Source organism: Pollicipes pollicipes, unplaced genomic scaffold (genome assembly GCF_011947565.3).
Source record: "Pollicipes pollicipes isolate AB1234 unplaced genomic scaffold, Ppol_2.1 Scaffold_4740;HRSCAF=5597_pilon_pilon_pilon, whole genome shotgun sequence".
Lineage (NCBI taxonomy): Eukaryota > Metazoa > Arthropoda > Thecostraca > Pollicipedomorpha > Pollicipedidae > Pollicipes > Pollicipes pollicipes.
The window spans coordinates 29,226,685-29,245,866 of NW_023596545.1; the positions used below are offsets into that span (position 1 = coordinate 29,226,685).

The window sequence follows — 19,182 nt, forward strand, 5'->3', positions numbered from 1 at the left end:
GTTGGTCACCCATATTTGCCAGCCCATCAGATCCATGAAACCAAAGTGCCGCGCATACTGGATCCTGCACCTCCCCGCGCGCGTGCTAAGTGCCGTTTGGCCTGCTGTTGGCTGGAAGACTAGTTAATAAATGTTGGCTGGAAGACTAGACAACAGATCATTTGAAGTTCAAAATTATATCCATGTGGTGCATTTGTTTCAGTTATGCCAATGTCTAATCTCAGTCTACATATCAATCTTTTCTGAATCTTTGTCTCAATTTTTGCCACTTTTAACTTTTTTAGGTTTAAAGCAAACGCCCGTTGTGAATGTTGGCAAGACCAAGGGCAAACAAAAACAAAAGCTAACCGTTTTTAGAAGAGGTATCTTTTGAAATTCGTGAAGGTGGTGAAAGACGTTCTAAGCAAAATTTTAAACATTTCATAATGTTCCGCAAACTGTGTATGAACCAGTACATTGTGTTAAAGAAAGTTGCAAACATTTTTTATTATTTTAGAAATGGATGCTGTCTGTGAGGTCAGTCATTAGAAATTGGAGGTGATACGTTGCCGCCACTTCAGAGAATCAGTGGTAGGAAAAACCGTTATACCCTGAAAACATATGATGGGAGGAAAAAGCTGCATGGTGCGAAAACTTGGGACTGGCTCAGTTGGGGCGAATGTGCAGATAAATTAAAACATCAAGTTGTCGATGTCTCGGCGGCCGTTTCGCAAGCTTTTCATTGTATACAAGTCGTGTGTATTACAAGTATGCATAGGCAAGCATCTCCTCCACACATATTTGTTTGATCATCACGAGTGCATTTACCCTGTCACAAATTTGCATGCATGCCGTTCTGTATGTATTTGTATGCATGTCTTCACGAAATAGCATGCGGAACAAATTTGTAGCGAAAGATCTATGTAAAATGGCACACGCGCTGCGTTGATTTTGAAACCGGACCACAGATGGATGCGGAGTGGCTAGCGTGGCGGACAACAGCTACCACAAAGCCCATACAGCTGCTCATACCATTTGCATGGCTTTTTCAATTGAATGGCCTTCCGCCAGAGCACGTTCTGAAAGCTTCATAGAAGATAATCGTAAAGGCAAGAATTGAATCGCTGATTGTTTTTTGGGCCTCCATACCAGTTCGGTCGAAAAGGACAGATGATACATTTATTTGTCTTTGGTAAGTACCTGTCGCTCATTTTGTAACGAATGTTCAGTCATGTCCTCGTGAATGCTGTAGCGTACATGTGCATAACGAACAGATTGATACACTATGTCGCAGCCCAAGGGATGGAAATTGTTTTGAAACGTACCCCATCTCTGCGGAGCTCATACACCATTCGCCGGTAGTAAAGGCTGTGCCCTCTCCCGATTAGTTGGTTACACCTGTATCCCTCCTTAATGCTGTATTTTTCCAGCACGTTACATTGGTGTACTATGGGCTTTATCGTCATTCTTAGTATGCTATACCATGACGTGGCCCACCTAAAAGAACGGTCTGCTTGGATTTGATCTGTACGCGTGTGGTACGCGTACGCATGTCTGTACCATAGGACATCATATGGTTGCCACAAAATCATGATACAGCTTATGGTGTCAGGCGAGCGGGTTATTTCAAAAACCGCGCAGGTGTCCTCCACTTTGTACGCAGTGGTTGTGGCTGAGAGTCTACGCTCACGTGTGTGTGCATACGCGTGTTGATCAGCTTGTGCCACCGATTTTGCCGCCAGGGGCGCTGGTGTCGGTGTGCAGCGCAGCACAGAAGCCGTGTTCTTTTCCTAACACGGAGAAGCCGGTGTGTGCCACCGATGGCAACACATACATGAACATGCAGGAGCTCGAGTGCCTGGCGATGGAACGACGCCGCGTCGGACTGGAGGGTACGTGCACCTTCTTGTTTTCGGCTCCCTCCATTGCATTCACATCGCATATATCGTTCGTCACCTCTCACTGCCGCCTGGAGGGATGACTTGGCCAGCTCGTCACCAGCTTGAGCTGATGGCTAGCTGGTTGATCCGTTCCAACTTGGTTGGGACGGATTTTTGAGCCAATTAGAGTAAGAGCGATTCACTGTTTCCAGAGATTTTCGTGCGGCACGATGGCCGGTGTGATGCCGTCTCCCACCTCAACAAGCGCACCAGCTATGGCCGCTTCAGCTGGGTGAACAGGCCGTCCAGCGGAGTCAAGCCAGCGGCGTCCGCCGTTGCTCTCTTGGCGGCCCATGTTGTCAGGGCACGCGCCCTCTGAGCTCTGCCTATGCCATTCTAGTCGGCAAACACGTTGCGCCGTGCTTCCAACTGACGTTGCTTTTCACAGCAGGCATTTGTTCTGCATTTGTGGTTCACCTAAAACATGGCAAAGGATGCGTCTTGCGGATGTTCACCACGACAGTCCTGAGCAAGTAAGCATTTTGCTTGAAACTTTTTGGTTTGGCTGCGACAGTGCGAATGATCGATTGTTGTAATAGACAGAGCGTCACACACGCAGGACTGCCACAATCCTTTACACGGTGCGGTATTCCAATATTGGATGTAGCAGCTTGTTTCAAAAATGACTCGCGATCTATGATCTAGGACTGCGATCAAGAACAAGTAACCTCTACGGCAGGTGGTCGCCGGTGACTGAGCAATTATTAGTGACTTCGTGGCAAAATAAACAATTATCTGAGCAAAGCTACGACCAACTGGACGTGTGTGACCTTCCCTGTTGCTGCCTCACATTCGAACGAGAAGGCACGGGCTACTGGCTCAGCCTGAAGGGCAGCCTATTTTTGGATCGCACAAATTGCAAGAGCTGCAGATGATTTACAGTGAGATAAGAGCTCCACCAGTGCTCAGTTGATAACTACTTTATGCTAAATCGATAAAGCACTGGAGTTTTGGGGAAATTCCGGAAGAATACAAGGATATTGGCAACAACGTTGTTTATCACTTACTATCGTGTCACATGACAAGATTTCTACTGCGTGCAAAGAAGCTAAAACAGGGTGAAGGAAATGCCTCAGTCGACGGCACGTGTTAGCAATCGTTCTAACTTTGCGACTAGTCCTAAAACTTCAGGATATGGAGCCATTGTCATTCCTTTCACGCTCTTAGACTTCTACGGCTACATTACAACTGTTTCAGGTCATAACTTAGTTTTCATGGAAAAGCCAGAGTACACTCCTTGTCATCAGAAGCGCGTGAGTACTGATGATTAAATGCATTAGCCTACGCAGGAAGTCCATATTTCAGGTAGCATAGCAGTTTCTAGAGCGGAGGTGACGGAGCCAATGAAAAGACTAAAATTGCTCAATAAAACGATGTCACATTCTAGTTGTTACTTGAACCATTCCTACATGTAAAACTAATTACTGTCCATTAATGTATCCATTGGTGTTTATACCTTACGGCCTATCCGTTGGTGTACTACGCCTCGGGCGAGGTCGGGACATAGCCGTTTTGTTCTGACGCGGTGTACGCGAAGCCATTGGTGGGGAATGTTCGGCGCAGATCGAGATCATGTCACGAATGTTCATAAGATGAACGACAAGGGACTAAGTCATGGGACAGGCCGGTCAGGCCGAGTCTCCAAAGTGTGCCGGGCGTAGAGACCGCAAGGCATAAACGCAGGTTATGCCGGACGCTCGCTGTCTGCCGAGGGGCTCCACCGTCCTATCAGGTGCACTGTCTACCTGCAGGCCTCTGAGGGAAACGCCGTGGGACGATGTCTTGCAAAGCTCACTCCTGCGGACGGGAGGCGAGGGCGCAGAAGTACCACTGAAGGTGCGTGCGCAGCAGCGGGGAGCTGCGAGTGGTGGGCGCGGCCGAAGAAGCGGCGGGCCGCTCCGTCGTGGACGAGACGTGGGGGAGCATCGTCCAAATAGAGAACTGTCACCCTGGAGGGCAGGCGAGGGAACGAGTCGTCGCCCAGCTTCGGTGCACCTGGGGCCAGCCCAGCAGCGACGTCGGTGCCAGGCTGATAACAAATAGTGACCTGATATAGGTTAAACAGGGGATAGGCGTGGCTTCGTTGGATGGCTGGCACACATAAAACAGAATATAATTTAGCTAAACGAGGCCTCGCGTCGACGTGGCAATTATAATGCCAAGGCGCTGAAAAGGGGATAGGGAAGAGTAGGGGGGTCCTACCCGTGCACGAGCCAAGAATGAGTGAGGTGAAGTAGGCGCCAGCGGATGAGTATGCTTTGAGTGAGTGTGGTGGGGCGCCAAATGCATGAAGTTTGTATAGACTAGTTAAGAACGAAAGGCCTCACTGGTTGCGTGGGATCGCTGCCAATTTGGGCATACTCTGGTAATCAGGACGGCTATTTTTTTTAATGTAACTGGTTCCATTTTGCCCCGTTCAAATTTTCTCACCAGCTTAAGAGTGGAGACGGGATGCCGTATTTGACAGCGCACAACCATTTACGGGGAGACAGCCGTCCATGGTGCCTGACAGGACCTACAGTCCCGCCAGTACCCGGGTCATCTGCTTTATCCCAGCTCTGTGGCTCCATGTGCACGTGTCGATGTCGGGTGTAACGGAGGCATTACGTGTCGAGTCGTGCGCTCAACGTCATCTGGCTCGTATGCTGACCAATGGACTCATCATTATAAATTCGCTCTTGTGAGGAGGCGTGATAGCGGCAGCCAGGCAGATGCACAGAGCACGAATCCGACCCAAAGAACGACCCCCCCCCCCCCCTCCCGACATCCACCCACATCCACACACCCACACCCACACCCACACATGCGCGCGCGCAACCCCCCCCCCCCCCCCCACCCCCACACACGCACACGCACACGCACACGCACACGCACATGCACACGCACGCACGCACGCACGCACGCAACGCACGCACGCACGCACGCCACGCACGCACACACACACACACACAACACAACACACACAACACACACAACACACAACACACACACACACACCACACACCACACACACACACACACACACACAGAGTGACGAAAATTGTTTTCGTGAAATTGTGAGGGCTCATCTTCCATGCCTCTCCTCTCCTCCTTATAGTCCTACCCATGGCTAAAAGTGATAAGAAGTCGGTCCGATTTGCCGTTGTGTGTATATAAACAAAAAATCTGTTTATCTGTGCACGGGTCGGTAGCTGCCAAAAATGCAGTGGCTAGGTTTCGAGGCAAGATCTTGATGATACTTGCTGATTATTGTGCACTAATTAGCGGATGATAATCGGAAATTTACGACCCGCTTCCTCGAGAATCCAATAAGATTTTTGTACCAAAACCGTTCCATTAATTTCTTGTAAATCCAAACAGCAATCATAGTTTGTCCTCCTATGCTGCACGTTAACAAGGTTTCTTCTTCGTCACGTCCTTTGGTTATTCTGAAGAGCCAGCAGCTTTTGCCTTTTCTCCTCCATCAGCTTATCCCGGTGTTTGTGGATATAGTCGCCGACATTGGGTGGCCCGATGATAACGCAGGCGGATAGCGCCGACCGGTATATATTCATGTCAGTCGCCTCGTACCTGAAATAGAGCCCAATGTCGTTATGCTTCCAGCAAGTTTCATCAGATGTCACAAAAGCCATGGGCGTATAGCAGTTTTAAAACGTAAACCTCTGTTTTCCATGTGTGGTTTTGAGATCGATCCTTGAAAGAACGGTTTGTTGCGGAAATCTGACACCTTGCCACCACGGCAACGCATTTCCAGATCGGAGGACAATTTGGTCAAAGGATTTTGGCCCTTGGATTTCGTGTTTTTTTGCCGTCAGATGTCATGACACCACCATTTTGTTTCAGCCTGGCTCTTTTAGCTAGCTGCCGACTGGCTGACAATGGTTAAACACTTCGCTGGTTGGGGTAATGCGAAAAGCGAAAACATATGCCTACCATATATTGGCAAGAGTGTTCAACGATCTACGAAGTGGGCTAGAGGGACCGCAAATAAAAAACTAAGCGACAACAGGCTGACGCTATTCGTAGATGTTTTCAACAGCCTAAATTTTCTCATAGTGAACGATTGGATGCGATTAGTTAAAGATTGTAGATCATTTGCCTGTTCCCCATAAACCGGGGCGCGATAACGATGTACTGTGCTTCAATGTGGGCACTGGACATGGGCGCGGTAACCTGCGGAAGGGAAGCTGAGCACCAAACTGTTGGGAAATTTAATGTTTTCCATAGCATGATCGCTGACTGAAAGTAATTGGATTGACAACAGGTTTACTCCACTTTGGGAACCTTCCATTACGCACGACGGTGGGTGGTGCTTGCGTGCCATTGGTGTGTCTGCCATCAAGAAGTGTTTTTTTTTTTTAACTCTGCGTGAGCTTTTGATAGTTTTCTCACCATTCACTGTTTCGATCGTCGTAGCACTCGACGTGGTAGATGGTCGTGACACCATTGAATCCACCGATGGCAAAGATCATGTCATCAATAACCTCAATGGCGAAGTTTGACCTCGGGTTGTACATGTCCGGAATTGGCGTCCATGTTTCCGTCTCGGGGTTATACTTCTCTCCACTGCACATCCTGGATATCCCGTTGAACCCTCCTGAAAACAGTTGGGTTGCATACAGGCACGAAGACGATATTTCCGGTGGCAAGGGAAAAGTTAGCCAGTGGTCAGGGCTTTGGTCGTAAGCCATCAGCCGATAGCTGCAAAGTCGGGACGTGGACATTACAGCGAAAACCATGAGGAACTTGGCAGTATTCCTGGCCACTGCTGGTCCGGCACCTGCTGCGCGGTGCAATACCCAGCTCTGCGCATGGTACGCGTCTCTCACGCCCAAAATTTTAAGGCCCTATAGCATGTGCCCTATAAGCACAAGGTACTAGCTGATAGGCGAGGTTTTGCAGATTTCTACGCAGCAAACACCCAACACTTTGAGCGCGTCTGAGTTATGACTGAACAAAGGTTACTCAAACTTCCAACGTGCCCGTTTATCCCCCCCCCCCCCCCCCACTGCACCAGCGGTGTAATTTCTTATTATGTTGAGGGGCTCCAGACCCCGACTTCACGGGGAAAGTGGTCTTTTTGTGCATTTTGGGGTGGGTTCTCCGTGCTCAGCACTCTCAACCTCTTCTAGGAACGACCCCCCTGCACCCCGACGCTTGGCTGTACCATGTCTGTTGCGTATTACCTCGATTCAGAACTGTAGCCAAATTTCGCAAGGACTCTTCGGTCAAGTGGCTCCTCCGTTGATTTAGAGGCCCTTATTTGGAGGATTTTTTGCCTTAGGGTCCTATTTAGACGGCTCGATGTCCGTCTTTATGTTGTAAAGCCTTACCGACGTCTTAGACTGCGAGAAAGTGCTGGGTCTGTCGGTCAGGGGGTGGCTGTAACACGGGTGCAAGATCCCCGTGGCGAAAATGGCAAGGGCCGGCTGGGCCCTTCCAAGATTCTGAAAATTTTGCATTGACTCTATGGGAGTTAACTGCAAAGAAATAGAAAATTGATAGCGGCCGTACATCCCTCTTTCTCGCTTACGAAAGCATCCGGTGGCCCTGAGCAACGATGTCATGACCGCCCAATATGAATACTACATGGTATTTACCAGAGCAGTTAGTTGCAACAATCAGGTATTAGCTCTAAGTATGCAAGCATGGTAGGCATTTGATAAGCGTTTTATGACGTCAGAGTTGCTGCCAGATTGGCCGCATCAGCAATACCACTATAGCGGACGAGTCGAGTGACTTGTGTTACTTCAACGCACAGGAAGATGACTGGTTATTTATGCGTGCGAACTAAACTTACGTTTGTTGTGTGCACATGTTTTGGGCTCTTTATCGTAGTGTTCTTGTATATTTTCCCGTGATGGCATGCTTTTTTACTTGCACTTGCAGTCTCGGTTGGGGTGCTTTTCTTAAAGGGAGTGCTTCACATTCGTACAGGGCTTTGAACTAAAATGATCATTTATAAGATCATGCGGTCCAACTCGCAGCCTTGCCCTTCTACACAGGATGTCATAGCAACGTCATTCAACTCCTGTCACGCCACTGACCACGCAGCGTCCAAAGCTATCAGGAACATGATCCTCGAGCCATTTACATCTGGCGTCCGTGGGCACAAATATAGCACTATACAGATTCCTCAGAATATTGGACGCCAATGGGATCCTCGCCAACGTTTAGCAAGCTGTAGAAGCCAAATCCGCAATGGATTGTTAGGGTTTTGGTTTATATAAAATCAGAAGCTGGGTATGATGCCACTCATTACGAAAATAAGACTTATTATCTAAAAAACTGCAAATTGCGTCATAACAGAGCATGTAAATACAAGAAAGCTTCCTAAGGCCACGGATAAATGCGCAAGAACACCACGGGTAAGGGCCAAATTGCAAGAACATAACAATATTTGGCTCAGCAGACACTTTCAGCAACGCACTGTCATCTGTCAGTGAGTTTGAGGCACTGCAAGTGAGTGCATGGATGGCAATGCCACACGGCTAGCCTGGCAGTACGTCAACGTCGTGCAAATGTTCCATGGCGCAATAAAACAATGACGTGCTGAGAAGTACAGCTTCTAAAAAAGAAGGTGTTCTCTAGAGCAGTTTTCTCCACTTAAAAGTATGCCAATAATTATAAGGGAGCATATTCCACGCTGTTTCATGTTTACTTTAACATTTTGTGATGCGGAACATTTTCTTTTAATCGTTCGATTCCCAGCCTCTTTTCCGTCACATCTAGTAGAACTGCCCAAATGACTGCATTATGCATCACCGAACGCGGTTCGTGCTAAAAGCTTAAATTCAACGCGTTCAGTTGGTTGGAAGCCGGTGATGCATCATGTCTTCATTTCAAGCTGTCCGGTGATGCGTCATTTCGTCCTGCCTTCTCCACACACAAATAAGCCAACGATCATATTTTCCTTAACCTTGAACACAATGGGGGCCATTGAAGAGGCAAAGTCGTGTGGCAATTCAATGACGTCATTCATCTTTGAGTGATTTCAAACAAGCGAAACAAAATAGTCTGCACAAGTCGGGGTGTCTGGTTCCATGATAGTCTGCACAACGCCTGGCTCACAAACGATAGAATTTGAAGCCTTACGAAGGGCATAACTGTGCACTGAAGGAATTTTTTTTTAGAAATAACTATATCAGTTCAAAGCCCCAGAAATATGGGGAGAAGTCCCTCCGGGTAGCCTGTGAACGATCAAATAATGCAAATTCGGAAAGGTTAATTGCAAAAGGGTAGACAGCTTGCTGCCTCATATTCACAGCTGTCGACACCAAGCAGGTGTTGAACTGAGGCTGAATAGGCGAAAATTGGCGCTTTACCTCCAAGTTTTAACACAAGCGCTGTTTGAAATAGAAAGGCTGACGACACATACGTGCCAGCATTTATTTTTGAACGTAAGGGCAGACTGTTGTGTGGGGCCGCTGCTGGTGCTCGCGTACTGACCGAGCACGTAGAGCTGGTTATGGTAGCCGATGCAGGACACGCCCGAGCGCCGACACCGCATTGGAGCCAGCATGGTCCACTGGTTAGTGTCTGGGTCGTACATCTCACTCGAGTTCATACACTCCTGGCCGTTGAAGCCGCCTGCGATGTAGATCTTCCCTAACCAAAGACTGTGTTAGTTGCATTTTATATGGCGATATTGGCATTGTACGCCTTTGCAAACAGGCAAAATGCATCCAGGAACGAGTCTGAGGCAGATATGCGTCGCCATGTATGTACCACCACTGGAGACAGGGAAAAGATGACGGAGGTAATCTGGGACATCGTGTGCGAGAGCTGGTGCGCGGTCGTTGTTGGACCGACTGGAATGAAGAGTTCGGCAGGGAACCGGACTAAAGCTGGGTCGATCTGTTACAGCGCTGCCGCTTTATATTATAACGCGACGAGAAAAGAACCCGCTAGAACATTACCTGGCTACGAGCGAATGAGGAAAAACATTTGGTTTGACGGAAATCGGGCTTATTCTGTGGTGCTTTCAGGTAGCCAACAAGATCTGCGTTGGAGTTATATTCCGGGGTAAAGATCAAATACGCTGCCACATATCATGCATTACAACTTTTGTGATGGAACAGAGCGTTAGAGCGAATTAGTACGTAATGAAAACACATCCTTGGTAAAAAAAAGCAAGAAGCTTGCTCTTCAGGACTACAAATTCTAGGCGCTGTTTTATAATTACGTGACTATAAATAAAAATATGCTTCTATGGGCCGTGTTGTCGACAACGCTGTATCTTGCACCGACATTGGAATGAGATGAACGAATGTTGAGGTGAGAAAAAGGTGTATGTAGACTAAGCCTTGCGTAAAATCGCACACAGCTAGCAACAAAAAACGCAGTATCGTTGGCCACTCGGCTCCATATATCCGGTGAATACCGGACACGAGAGGTCCGACAGGGGTCTGGTGGCGCTTGATCAGGGGATACAAACCGTTTAAAGTCGTGGCGCAAGCGTCCGAGCGCTGCATATGCATTGGCACCACCATCGACCACTGGTTGGTGCGCGGGTTGTAGCGCTCCACGGTGTTTTGTCGGTGGTGGCCGTCATATCCCCCCATGGCATAGATGAAGCTGTCGAGGATGCCCACGCTCACGTAGCATCTGTAAAATGTTGGACAACAGCTGTTATCACGACGTCGTGAGACCACAACACCAGCCACGACATGATGCAGCGCAAGTCATTTCACATCAAGATCAGATCCGCCGAAAGTGGGGAGCTTAGATAATAAAGCACATTGTGTTGGCCATGTTGAAGCCGCAGCCTGAAATATTCATGGTCGCCATTTAAGTGTCATCATGCCAAAAACCACGTTTGAGAAATTCTGAACATGAAACCAGACACTTACCTGAGCTTAAAAAGTCGTGTCTTTGGATGACACAAAATTCTCTCACTGTAAATTTGCATCCAACGGCATTGCGTTCTATAACTTTTCTTGTTTTAGCTCGACGCATGGTGCCAAAGCACCATTATACAACCAAAATCAATTCGGTTACCTGCGAGCGTTCATCGGCCCCACTTCTCGCCACTGCTTTGTGACGGCGTTGAAGCAGCGACACGAGTTGAAGTAGTCCATGCCGTCAAAGCCACCGATGACGTAGATGTCAAACCCGATGACGGCAGTGCCGTGGTATGCTCGGGGACCGGCAGGGTCCACCTCCCGCACCTGTAATTTGGTTCGCAGTCAACAGAGTGATCTACGACAAAACAAATGTTATCAGAAAGATGCGTCTCAATATTTTTTTCGTGGGAACATTGAGGCATCTACGAACTTGGCTACCATTGTGTAATCATCGGCATTCACCATGGCTAAAGCAGATCATTGAGGCTGTTATGAAGATATGGGAAATCATTTCTGACTCGTGAATGCTTCTGTAACTGAAGCAGGCTATTTTCTAACGAAATGAACACTTCCTTGGGACGATTGTCACAAAGTAATGACGTGACGTGACGTAAATTATTGATATTTCGACCATGGTTTACTGAGGTGTTTGAAATCTTGTCATGCATTGTAAGCGATGCGCACATGTGAAAATGCGTGGTACTCTATGTTTTGATGTAATCTCGGGCCGACAACAATTGTTTGTTAACAAAACTGACCTTACAAGTACCTCGTTTCTTAAAAAGTTGCCTGAACCGCATCATTATCATCTAAAACTAGGACGATCAATGGATCTTAATAGATCTGGCGCGAGTCTTGTTATATCTGACAATATTAATCCTCCCAAATCGTTTAGCGAGGGCAATCATTGATGTTTGCATTAGTGTTATCGCGCTGCACAACGAGCCATTGAACACTACCAAACGCCTTTACCATAATTTTGTTCTCGGCCAGCCAGGCGATAGCGATCCGGACCCAGTCGTGTTTCTGCTGCGACCTGCGCGGGCGCCTGGGGTCAAGTCTCACCTTGACCCAGCGATCGGCCCTGGTGTCGTACGTCTCGATGAAGTTGGTCGGGCTGCCGCCGCTCCAGCCGCCGATGGCGAACAGGATCTCGTGGGGCACGCGCGGCCGTGCCAGCTCTGGCGTGGTGACCTCGCCGTCCCGCTGCGTGATCATCTCCAGGTCGTAGATGAACTTGAGCGTCTCGATTATCAGAGGCCGGCAGTCTTCATTCTCGATCACGTACGGATGGTTCTTCACCTTTCAAAGGAAGTGGAGTATGGCTTCACAGGCACGTTGCCTGGCGTCAGTCTGGCATGATTGGACATACCTGAAGGATGCGATGAGCCTGGGCTTACTGGGGCCCTTAGAATTTGGCTTTGCCATTTTATGCCATGAAGAGATTAACTTTCCATTCAATATACACAACACTATGACATCTGACGTCTCTGCTTTCTCTACCATTTCGCTCTCTCCACATTCCCTCTCTGTCTTTCCATGATCTTTCTCACCTAGCCTCCTACGCTCTTCCTTTTCACAACCTTTTTCTCCTAGCCTCCTTCGCTCTATCTTTCTTGATCTTTCTACCCCGTCTCTCTCTCTCCCCTCTCTCTCTCTCCCTCCTCCTCACTCTCTCTTTTTCTCCTCTCTCTCCCTCTCTCTTCTCTCTCTCTCTCTCTCTCTCTCTCTCTCTCTTCTCTCTCTCTCTCTCTCTCTCTCTCTTCTCTCTCTCTCTCTCTCTCTCTCTTCTCTCTCTTCTCTTCTCTCTCTCTCTTCTCTCTCTCTCTCTCTCTCTCTCTCTCTCTCTCTCTCTCTCCTCTCTCTCTTCTCTCTCTCTCTCTCTCTCTCTCTCTCTCTCTCTCTCTCTCCTCTCTCTCTCTCTCTCTTCTCCTCTCTCTCTCTCTCTCTCTCTCTCTCTCTCTCTCTCTCTCTCTCTCCTCTCTCTCTCTCTCTCTCTCTCTCTCTCTCTCTCTCTCTCTCTCTCTCTCTCTCTCTCTCTCTCTCCTCTCTCTCTCTCTCTCTCTTTCTCTTACCATCGATCTTTTTCTCCCTCCATTTCTCCTTGCTTATCATTCCCGTTTTTCATTCCCTTTCTTCCCTCCCCCTCATGTCCTCTTTCTCCGTCGTTTTCCCCCCCAAACTTGGGATATTTAATTTGTCTCACCTCTCATCGCAGATAAGATTAAGAGTCTTCGAGGAGCAGATAGAACACGCCCTATTCATGGTTACAGACCCGTGAACACGCTGTCAAATACCTGTTCCTGTGTGCGGATCTGTTACTAACGGCAGACCATACCTTTTCAACGAAGTATGAAGTTTCTAGAAGCCCGAGCCGTATTTGTTTCATCAGCTCGTGAATGTGTTGCTTCCTGTTTTTGGGCTCTCTTTCTATCCAGTTGAGCATTGTTTCCCACACCACTTCTTCATTTTTGACGTTTAGATTGTCAGCACCAAGAATAGCACACATTTCATCCGGAGGTAGATTTAACAACTCTTCGTTATCATTGGCGTGAGCAATGTCAACAAAGTATCGCATGATGTAATTATGAATTTCGTTTTCCAGTTCTGCGCAGTTGTAGAAGCTGAAACAGGTTGAAGTGAACTCAGAGTTTTCATTCACTTATCATTCAATGAATATTCGCGGTGCTAAATAACCTCGTCTTTGATGGCGGAATGGTGGAATGCCCTCCCCCACCCACCCCACCCAGCACCATCTGGCCTCAAATTAAATTATAGTCACAGCCAGGTACGTCTGTTAAACATCAGAGGGTGCTGTGGTGCCTACTGAATTCAACGGTGTTCGGATTACTATGTTGAGCTCAGCAGGTGACGCTTCTGGTCATATCAACCTCAATGCTTGGAAACGTTAAGTAGGATCAACACAACTTCCCAGACCATAAAACGGCACAAAACATAAAACACTCAAACACACACAAATTTACACAAAATCACGGTCTAAACACCATTCAGTGCATAACACGAGAAAGGACCGACATAGTGCCAACAGTGTCATCGCAAGTTATGAAGCTTGGCTCGACATAGAAAGGGCCACCGAACTGCCATTAGCGTCTTGTGTGCTCGTGGATATCATTAAATGTTGTGTACTATACTGTCTCTGAGTTGCACGCCCGTGCAGATGTTTGCAGGACTACCTGGGAGAATATTTCAAGGTCACTCCGCACCCATGACGCCGTAATAACGTCATTCAAATCCTGCCATTCCATTAGTCATGTGGTAATTAAGAGCAGTAAAATCATATTTGTCGAGTCGTTTGTATCTGGCTTTTATTAACACGATTTCGGGATATAACGGCCGTCAATTGACTGTCAATCAATGTTGTGCAGGGTACGACCACGCAATCAATGTCGCATTGAGGAACATATTGACTCAACAGAGAAGGTGTGCGGTCTAGAGCAGTCTTTTAACCTAAAAGTGTAACAATAATTATAAGCGAGCTTATTTCAGCGTGTCTGATACTTGCTTCAACGTCTTTAAATGTGGAACATTTCCTGTAATGTCAACTGCCCTTTTGTGAAAAGTTTGAAATGGTGTGAGTCCTAGGAAATAAGACGCTGAGTGTGTCGAAGTAAGGGATCATTGATGATTACTGCTGCCGCTGATCGTGCTATACAACCACCACAGTCATGCAACACGCAACCAGTGCATTTGGCACTGAAGGGGAAAATACGTGTTTAGTTGTATTTGGGTCACCCCGTACTTTTAAATGCTCCCGTATATTGCAGTCAATTGTTCTTTACACCATTATCATTTGAAAACACAGGCATTATCATTTGAAAAACTTGCCAAACGTTTGTAGGGTGCTTTAAGAAATGAAGAAGTAAGCGTGACATCATTTGGTATCTGTAGGCTACTATTTGGCACGAAATGAACATAATACTAAGAGTGATGTGCTTATGTACATACTACCTGGCATGCCCATAGTTACAGGTCATTACTCTGTATTTATTTGGCCCATTATTCCCTTTTTGCTCATATGCATTGATGAAGCTCAGAGGAGCGTGGGGGTATGAAGCATTGGGGAGCTCGGCCCTTTCCCCCTTCCCCCACCCCCCCCACCCCCACCCCGAAAGTATGTAAAGTGACGTCCCAGGCGTCGCTCACCGTCTTTCTGTATAGGTTTACAGAGGGATTGTGGAAAGTTATTAGCATCATGGATGAGACAAGTGCTTCAAACTATCGCCCATCCGATGTGTTAGTATGTACACGTTTCGACCAATTGACTCTCCGGGCGTCGTCAGTTGTCATGGAGTCCTGAGATATACTGGATTATGTTCAACTTTCAGCCATGTACGCGGCACAGCCAGAATTATGTTCATGGAATTGGTGGGATTTGAACCAGAGTCTTATGATCATTAGTCCAGTCCCTTCGCAGTCAGTTCCAAGCGGGATGCCCTTCCCGGCTGTCTCCGTTGGCTCTGTCAATGGATCACTGATCTCACAATCAGAAAACCTTGGTTCGAATACCGGCAATTTCAAAGAGAAAATTCGGGACGTGACACGTACATGGCTGAAGGCCAAACATAATCCGGTTCCTTTTAGCACTATATTACACCTGGCGCACCCGAGAGTTAACTTGTCGGAACGTTGTATACATTCTGGCACAGCAGACGAGGACGATGGTCTGAACAATTATTCCATCCGTGTCTTGCAGCGTCTCAAAAATGGCGTTCAGTGCGGGGCATCCGGTCCGCTTTGTCCCATGAAGGATGTGAGGACTCAATCTATACCTTGCAAACTTCCGTATTCCGAAGCAGTTCCTGGGTCCTACTTCCATCATTAGGAAGTTACAGGTGTCCTTCAGCATGCCTTCGATGTTGAAGTAGTCGGCAGTTCGCAGCAACATTTCCACATTCTCGGAGTCGACCAAAGTGTTTCGTGTGTAGGCGTATTCGATAACGAGCCGCATGGCCTCAGACGAAACATCTCGAATGAGGACATCGGTTCGTTCGTTTTGATGGAGGGAGGGTGTGAAATGAAGAGCCCTGAAACATGATTGTGAAGTTACAGGACGCACCGCTCACTACACTGCGGCTTGTCAATTAAGTTTAAAATATCACTCCAAGACGAAAGCGTTTCATACATGTTGTTTGCTCCGCCGGGGTCTGCAGTGGATGTCATTTCGAGTGAGTTGGTAGAGCAAAGGACAAAGAACAAATGGTCATGTGAATGTTTAGCCAATTCCATCACTTTATCCTGACCCGATGTCCAGTCAAGCTTTCATGCCTATGCAGGTGCATAGTGCCTTGCATCTGAACATCACCTCAGTGAAGAACGCTCGCCCCAATTTGCTTATAATGCAATATATAAATGCAATAAATAAATAATGCAATTTCTCTTTGCTTGCAGGTGGTCGCGAAGGCTTCACTTGTTAAGTACACTCGGATCTACTTAAAGGGAGGAAATGCTTAGGCACAGTGCACTGTATTTTTTTAGGTGATGCATGCATGCAACATAAAGTGAAAATAGATTTACATGGAGTATCATCGAATAATGCGCTGCTGATACCAGACAGTACGAACAGCAGCGCTGGGCTACTGATGCCTACTGACAATGGTTGCCATGCCGGTTTTGGTGATGACGATGCTTTCCATGCATATGCAATAACGTTACACTAGTAGCAATGGATGGGATTAGATGGAGGATTACAGAAATGTGTTAAGCGTTGTTTTATCTCATGTGGCATAGGTTTCAGCTAGGGTTGACTTACCTGAAATCACGGACTACATGCCGACATGATGGCACGAATGTATTGAGAAAGCGCTGCCATCTTCTAACCGAATTATGGCGTCGCAAAGCAGATTTTGCTGTCTTAGCTCGTTGAGGGCAAGCATAGACTGAAAGCTAATGGTCCGCCCCACGTTTTCAACTTCCATTTGTTCCTCGGGGCTGGCACCTTCCATTTTGTAAGGGCCACTGGAAACCCCTTGACCCCAAAGAAATCTTGGATCATGAATGGGCGTATTAAAGGGCTTGAGGCCCTAAACTGGTCCATCCATATCTTGGGCTCCCTGCGCAAAATTTCGATAAGTGACATTGGTCTCTATTTTGCCTTTTTAAGAGGTAAGCATAGAAAGTGGAACAGCGCGTGACAGAGCAAACGCAGGACCTGTGGTTTTACAGTTGCGGGAGGTTAACACCGCCATCTGGTTAAAATGTGTGTTATTTGTTCGCTTTGTTTGTCTTCGCTCACATGAAGTCAATACCTACATTATGAGATATGTGTTAAAATAATGAAGTTCGCCTTACCTATTGCTTTGGTGTGCTTCATGTATCTGCAAGCATTCTGACTTCCAAAATTCATGGCGTAATCGGGAACATAATTTTATCTCAGTCAACGTCTATATTTCTTGCTCATGTTCTTTGGATACAGATGTGGTTTGCGGCCCTTCTCTTGCGTTGCAACATAAGTTGGTGTTAGAAGGGCTTCAAAGGTGCAGCTGACTGAAAGCCATGGACGTCAGGGCATGATAGATCGAAGTCATTTTGCCTGTGTTCTTGGCACCACGTTATCATGCGGCATTAATTGTCATGCTTGACATAAATATTTAGACGTCATGTCATATGACCGGAACTTACTTGTCATCACCTGACTTGACCCAATCCATCCAACTTCGTTTTCGAACATCATTTAGAGCGTTAGGTTAGCATGACCTTGGACCCTACAAAGTTAAAGAACCTTTGCAGTGGATATGACTCTAAATATATGTAAAAAACTTAAATGATGTTTAAATGTCGGCGCATCGAGGTCTGAAAGTCAGATCCGCAGAAGTAATCTGTCGTTGGTGTCAATGCTCTCGACTTGTGCTTTGGTTGGGACGGGAGATAAGGTTAAGTTAGGATTAATCGCATTATAATTGAAACGGTATTACTACGCCAGAGCCTATCCCACTCTTTAAGAAAAAAAAGACTGCTCAAACCGGGACGTAAAATACATAATTTCCCATTTAGTTCTAATATAATATTTCGAATTTATCTGGATACATGTTTTGTGCGCTTGAGTGATGGATGGGCCGGTTGACGATGGACGAGGTTGGTTCAAGACCGTAACGGCCTCGCCATGGGGCGGGGCTGCTGGTATCGTATCTCCACTATCACATATGCTTCCCACTTTTTTGCCATCAGCCCGACCTCCCCAGAAAAGGTGAATAAAAAACCGAGATACAGTTGTGCAAATATGTATTTGTGGCCTATGTTTGGAAGCGCAGGCACGAGTTCATGAACATCTTTCTGAAAGTGAGTAACACTGAGGACGGTCGATGACATTTGGTACATAGCATCTGATTGCTACGCGACACTTAACAAATCATCGATGCAAATTCAGATGGGCCCATGCCCCTCTCCAGTAGATTTCAAATCATCTGGCCAACTTGCACGATCGTAATCGCACATGTATCTCAAAAACGTCCTAATGCAAAGTCTTACAGTAATAAGTGTCATACAACAGGAACGTTAAAGCCGTAAGCTCTCGCACACAGACGGCTGTACTTGTACGCACATATCCAGTAGTCTTCGGACACCAGCGTTGGGGTGAATACAAACACTTGGTCGCATACAGAAGCGTAGTCTTATCAGGAACCACGACTTAACACAACATAAGCGCCTCATGCAATGGGTGCAAAGCAAGAAACGGGGTCGGGAACCACTCCCTACAATCAGGCGTGCTCTGACTTTTTGCCTACCGCAATCTTCACGTCGCCACTGTCTACGTCATCACTAATCCCGCTCCCATCGTTATCCTGCCGAGACCAGGTCCTTGACCCGCCAGGGGGCACGGGCTATGCTGCGGGATGACGTGCCGTATGCGCCCATGTCGCGGCCGTGACTGCAGCCATGCTCGAGGCTGTCAGGCGCCCCAGCGACCTGGGCGGTGCGGCGGCGGAAGACCGACCGTGAGATCGACGCTCTCCCTCGGACAGAGCGCGCCAATGCTCACCGTCGACCCTAGTGTGTCGGGACACGGAAGCAGCGCAGCCCCACGTATCCCAGCACACGGAACAGAACCATAAAAGCGACTAGCGCAAGCAGGTTAGCCCAGAATGGCAAGTGGCCGCCGCGATGCGCCAGCAGGTCCTCCACTGGGATGAAGGTAGCGCCGCCTGTCGCGCAGGCCTGGAACTTAGAGTTCTCCGACGCGCATCTAGGGAACAGAAAAATTGACTAGGAACGTGGAGGCTATGGATGTACGTACAGTATTACGCACATGCGTAGTACATGTGGGCAGGCCCGTCTGTCTCACAGTATGAGAGGACCTGCTGCCGTCGATATGCAGACCAACCAGGGCGCGGGCTGGTCAAGAACATGAACAAACCGAGACGACATTTAATGTCTTGATGGGCTTTGATGTCACGCACAAA

General features: G+C 47.6%; 2 protein-coding genes across 2 annotated transcripts; one reads left to right on the top strand and one right to left on the bottom strand.

Moving 5' to 3' along the window:
- Positions 1–1,075: 1,075 nt before the first annotated feature.
- On the top strand, positions 1,076–2,578 carry LOC119099430 (serine protease inhibitor Kazal-type 12). The gene is made up of 3 exons (XM_037222588.1): positions 1,076–1,171; positions 1,722–1,871; positions 2,072–2,578. Exons 1-3 carry the CDS (start codon positions 1,150–1,152, stop codon positions 2,236–2,238), a joined length of 339 nt encoding a protein of 112 aa, XP_037078483.1. The 5' UTR covers positions 1,076–1,149; the 3' UTR covers positions 2,239–2,578.
- Positions 2,579–5,329: 2,751 nt separating this feature from the next.
- Positions 5,330–15,787, bottom strand: LOC119099207 (kelch-like protein 10). Its single transcript, XM_037222319.1, has 8 exons — positions 15,556–15,787; positions 13,104–13,389; positions 11,831–12,067; positions 10,920–11,089; positions 10,357–10,526; positions 9,369–9,527; positions 6,312–6,516; positions 5,330–5,489 (listed from the first exon to the last, which is right to left on the bottom strand). The coding sequence occupies exons 1-8, from the start codon at positions 15,732–15,734 to the stop codon at positions 5,330–5,332; spliced, it is 1,566 nt and encodes a 521-aa protein (XP_037078214.1). The 5' UTR covers positions 15,735–15,787.
- Between the last annotated feature and the right edge of the window lie 3,395 nt (positions 15,788–19,182).

Bases quoted from the DNA above. Each gene is read 5' to 3' on its own strand.
- LOC119099430 (XM_037222588.1), top strand. From the start codon at position 1,150: ATGATACATTTATTTGTCTTTG. The intron at 1,172-1,721 runs GTAAGTACCTGT...TTTTGCCGCCAG, and splicing joins GATACATTTATTTGTCTTTG to GGGCGCTGGTGTCGGTGTGC. The intron at 1,872-2,071 runs GTACGTGCACCT...CACTGTTTCCAG, and splicing joins ACGCCGCGTCGGACTGGAGG to AGATTTTCGTGCGGCACGAT.
- LOC119099207 (XM_037222319.1), bottom strand. From the start codon at position 15,734: ATGCGGCTCGTTATCGAATACGCCTACACACGAAACACTTTGGTCGAC. The intron at 11,090-11,830 runs GTGAGACTTGAC...ACCAAATTACAG, and splicing joins GGGCCGATCGCTGGGTCAAG to GTGCGGGAGGTGGACCCTGC. The intron at 9,528-10,356 runs GTTTGTATCCCC...GTCTTTGGTTAG, and splicing joins TTGCGCCACGACTTTAAACG to GGAAGATCTACATCGCAGGC.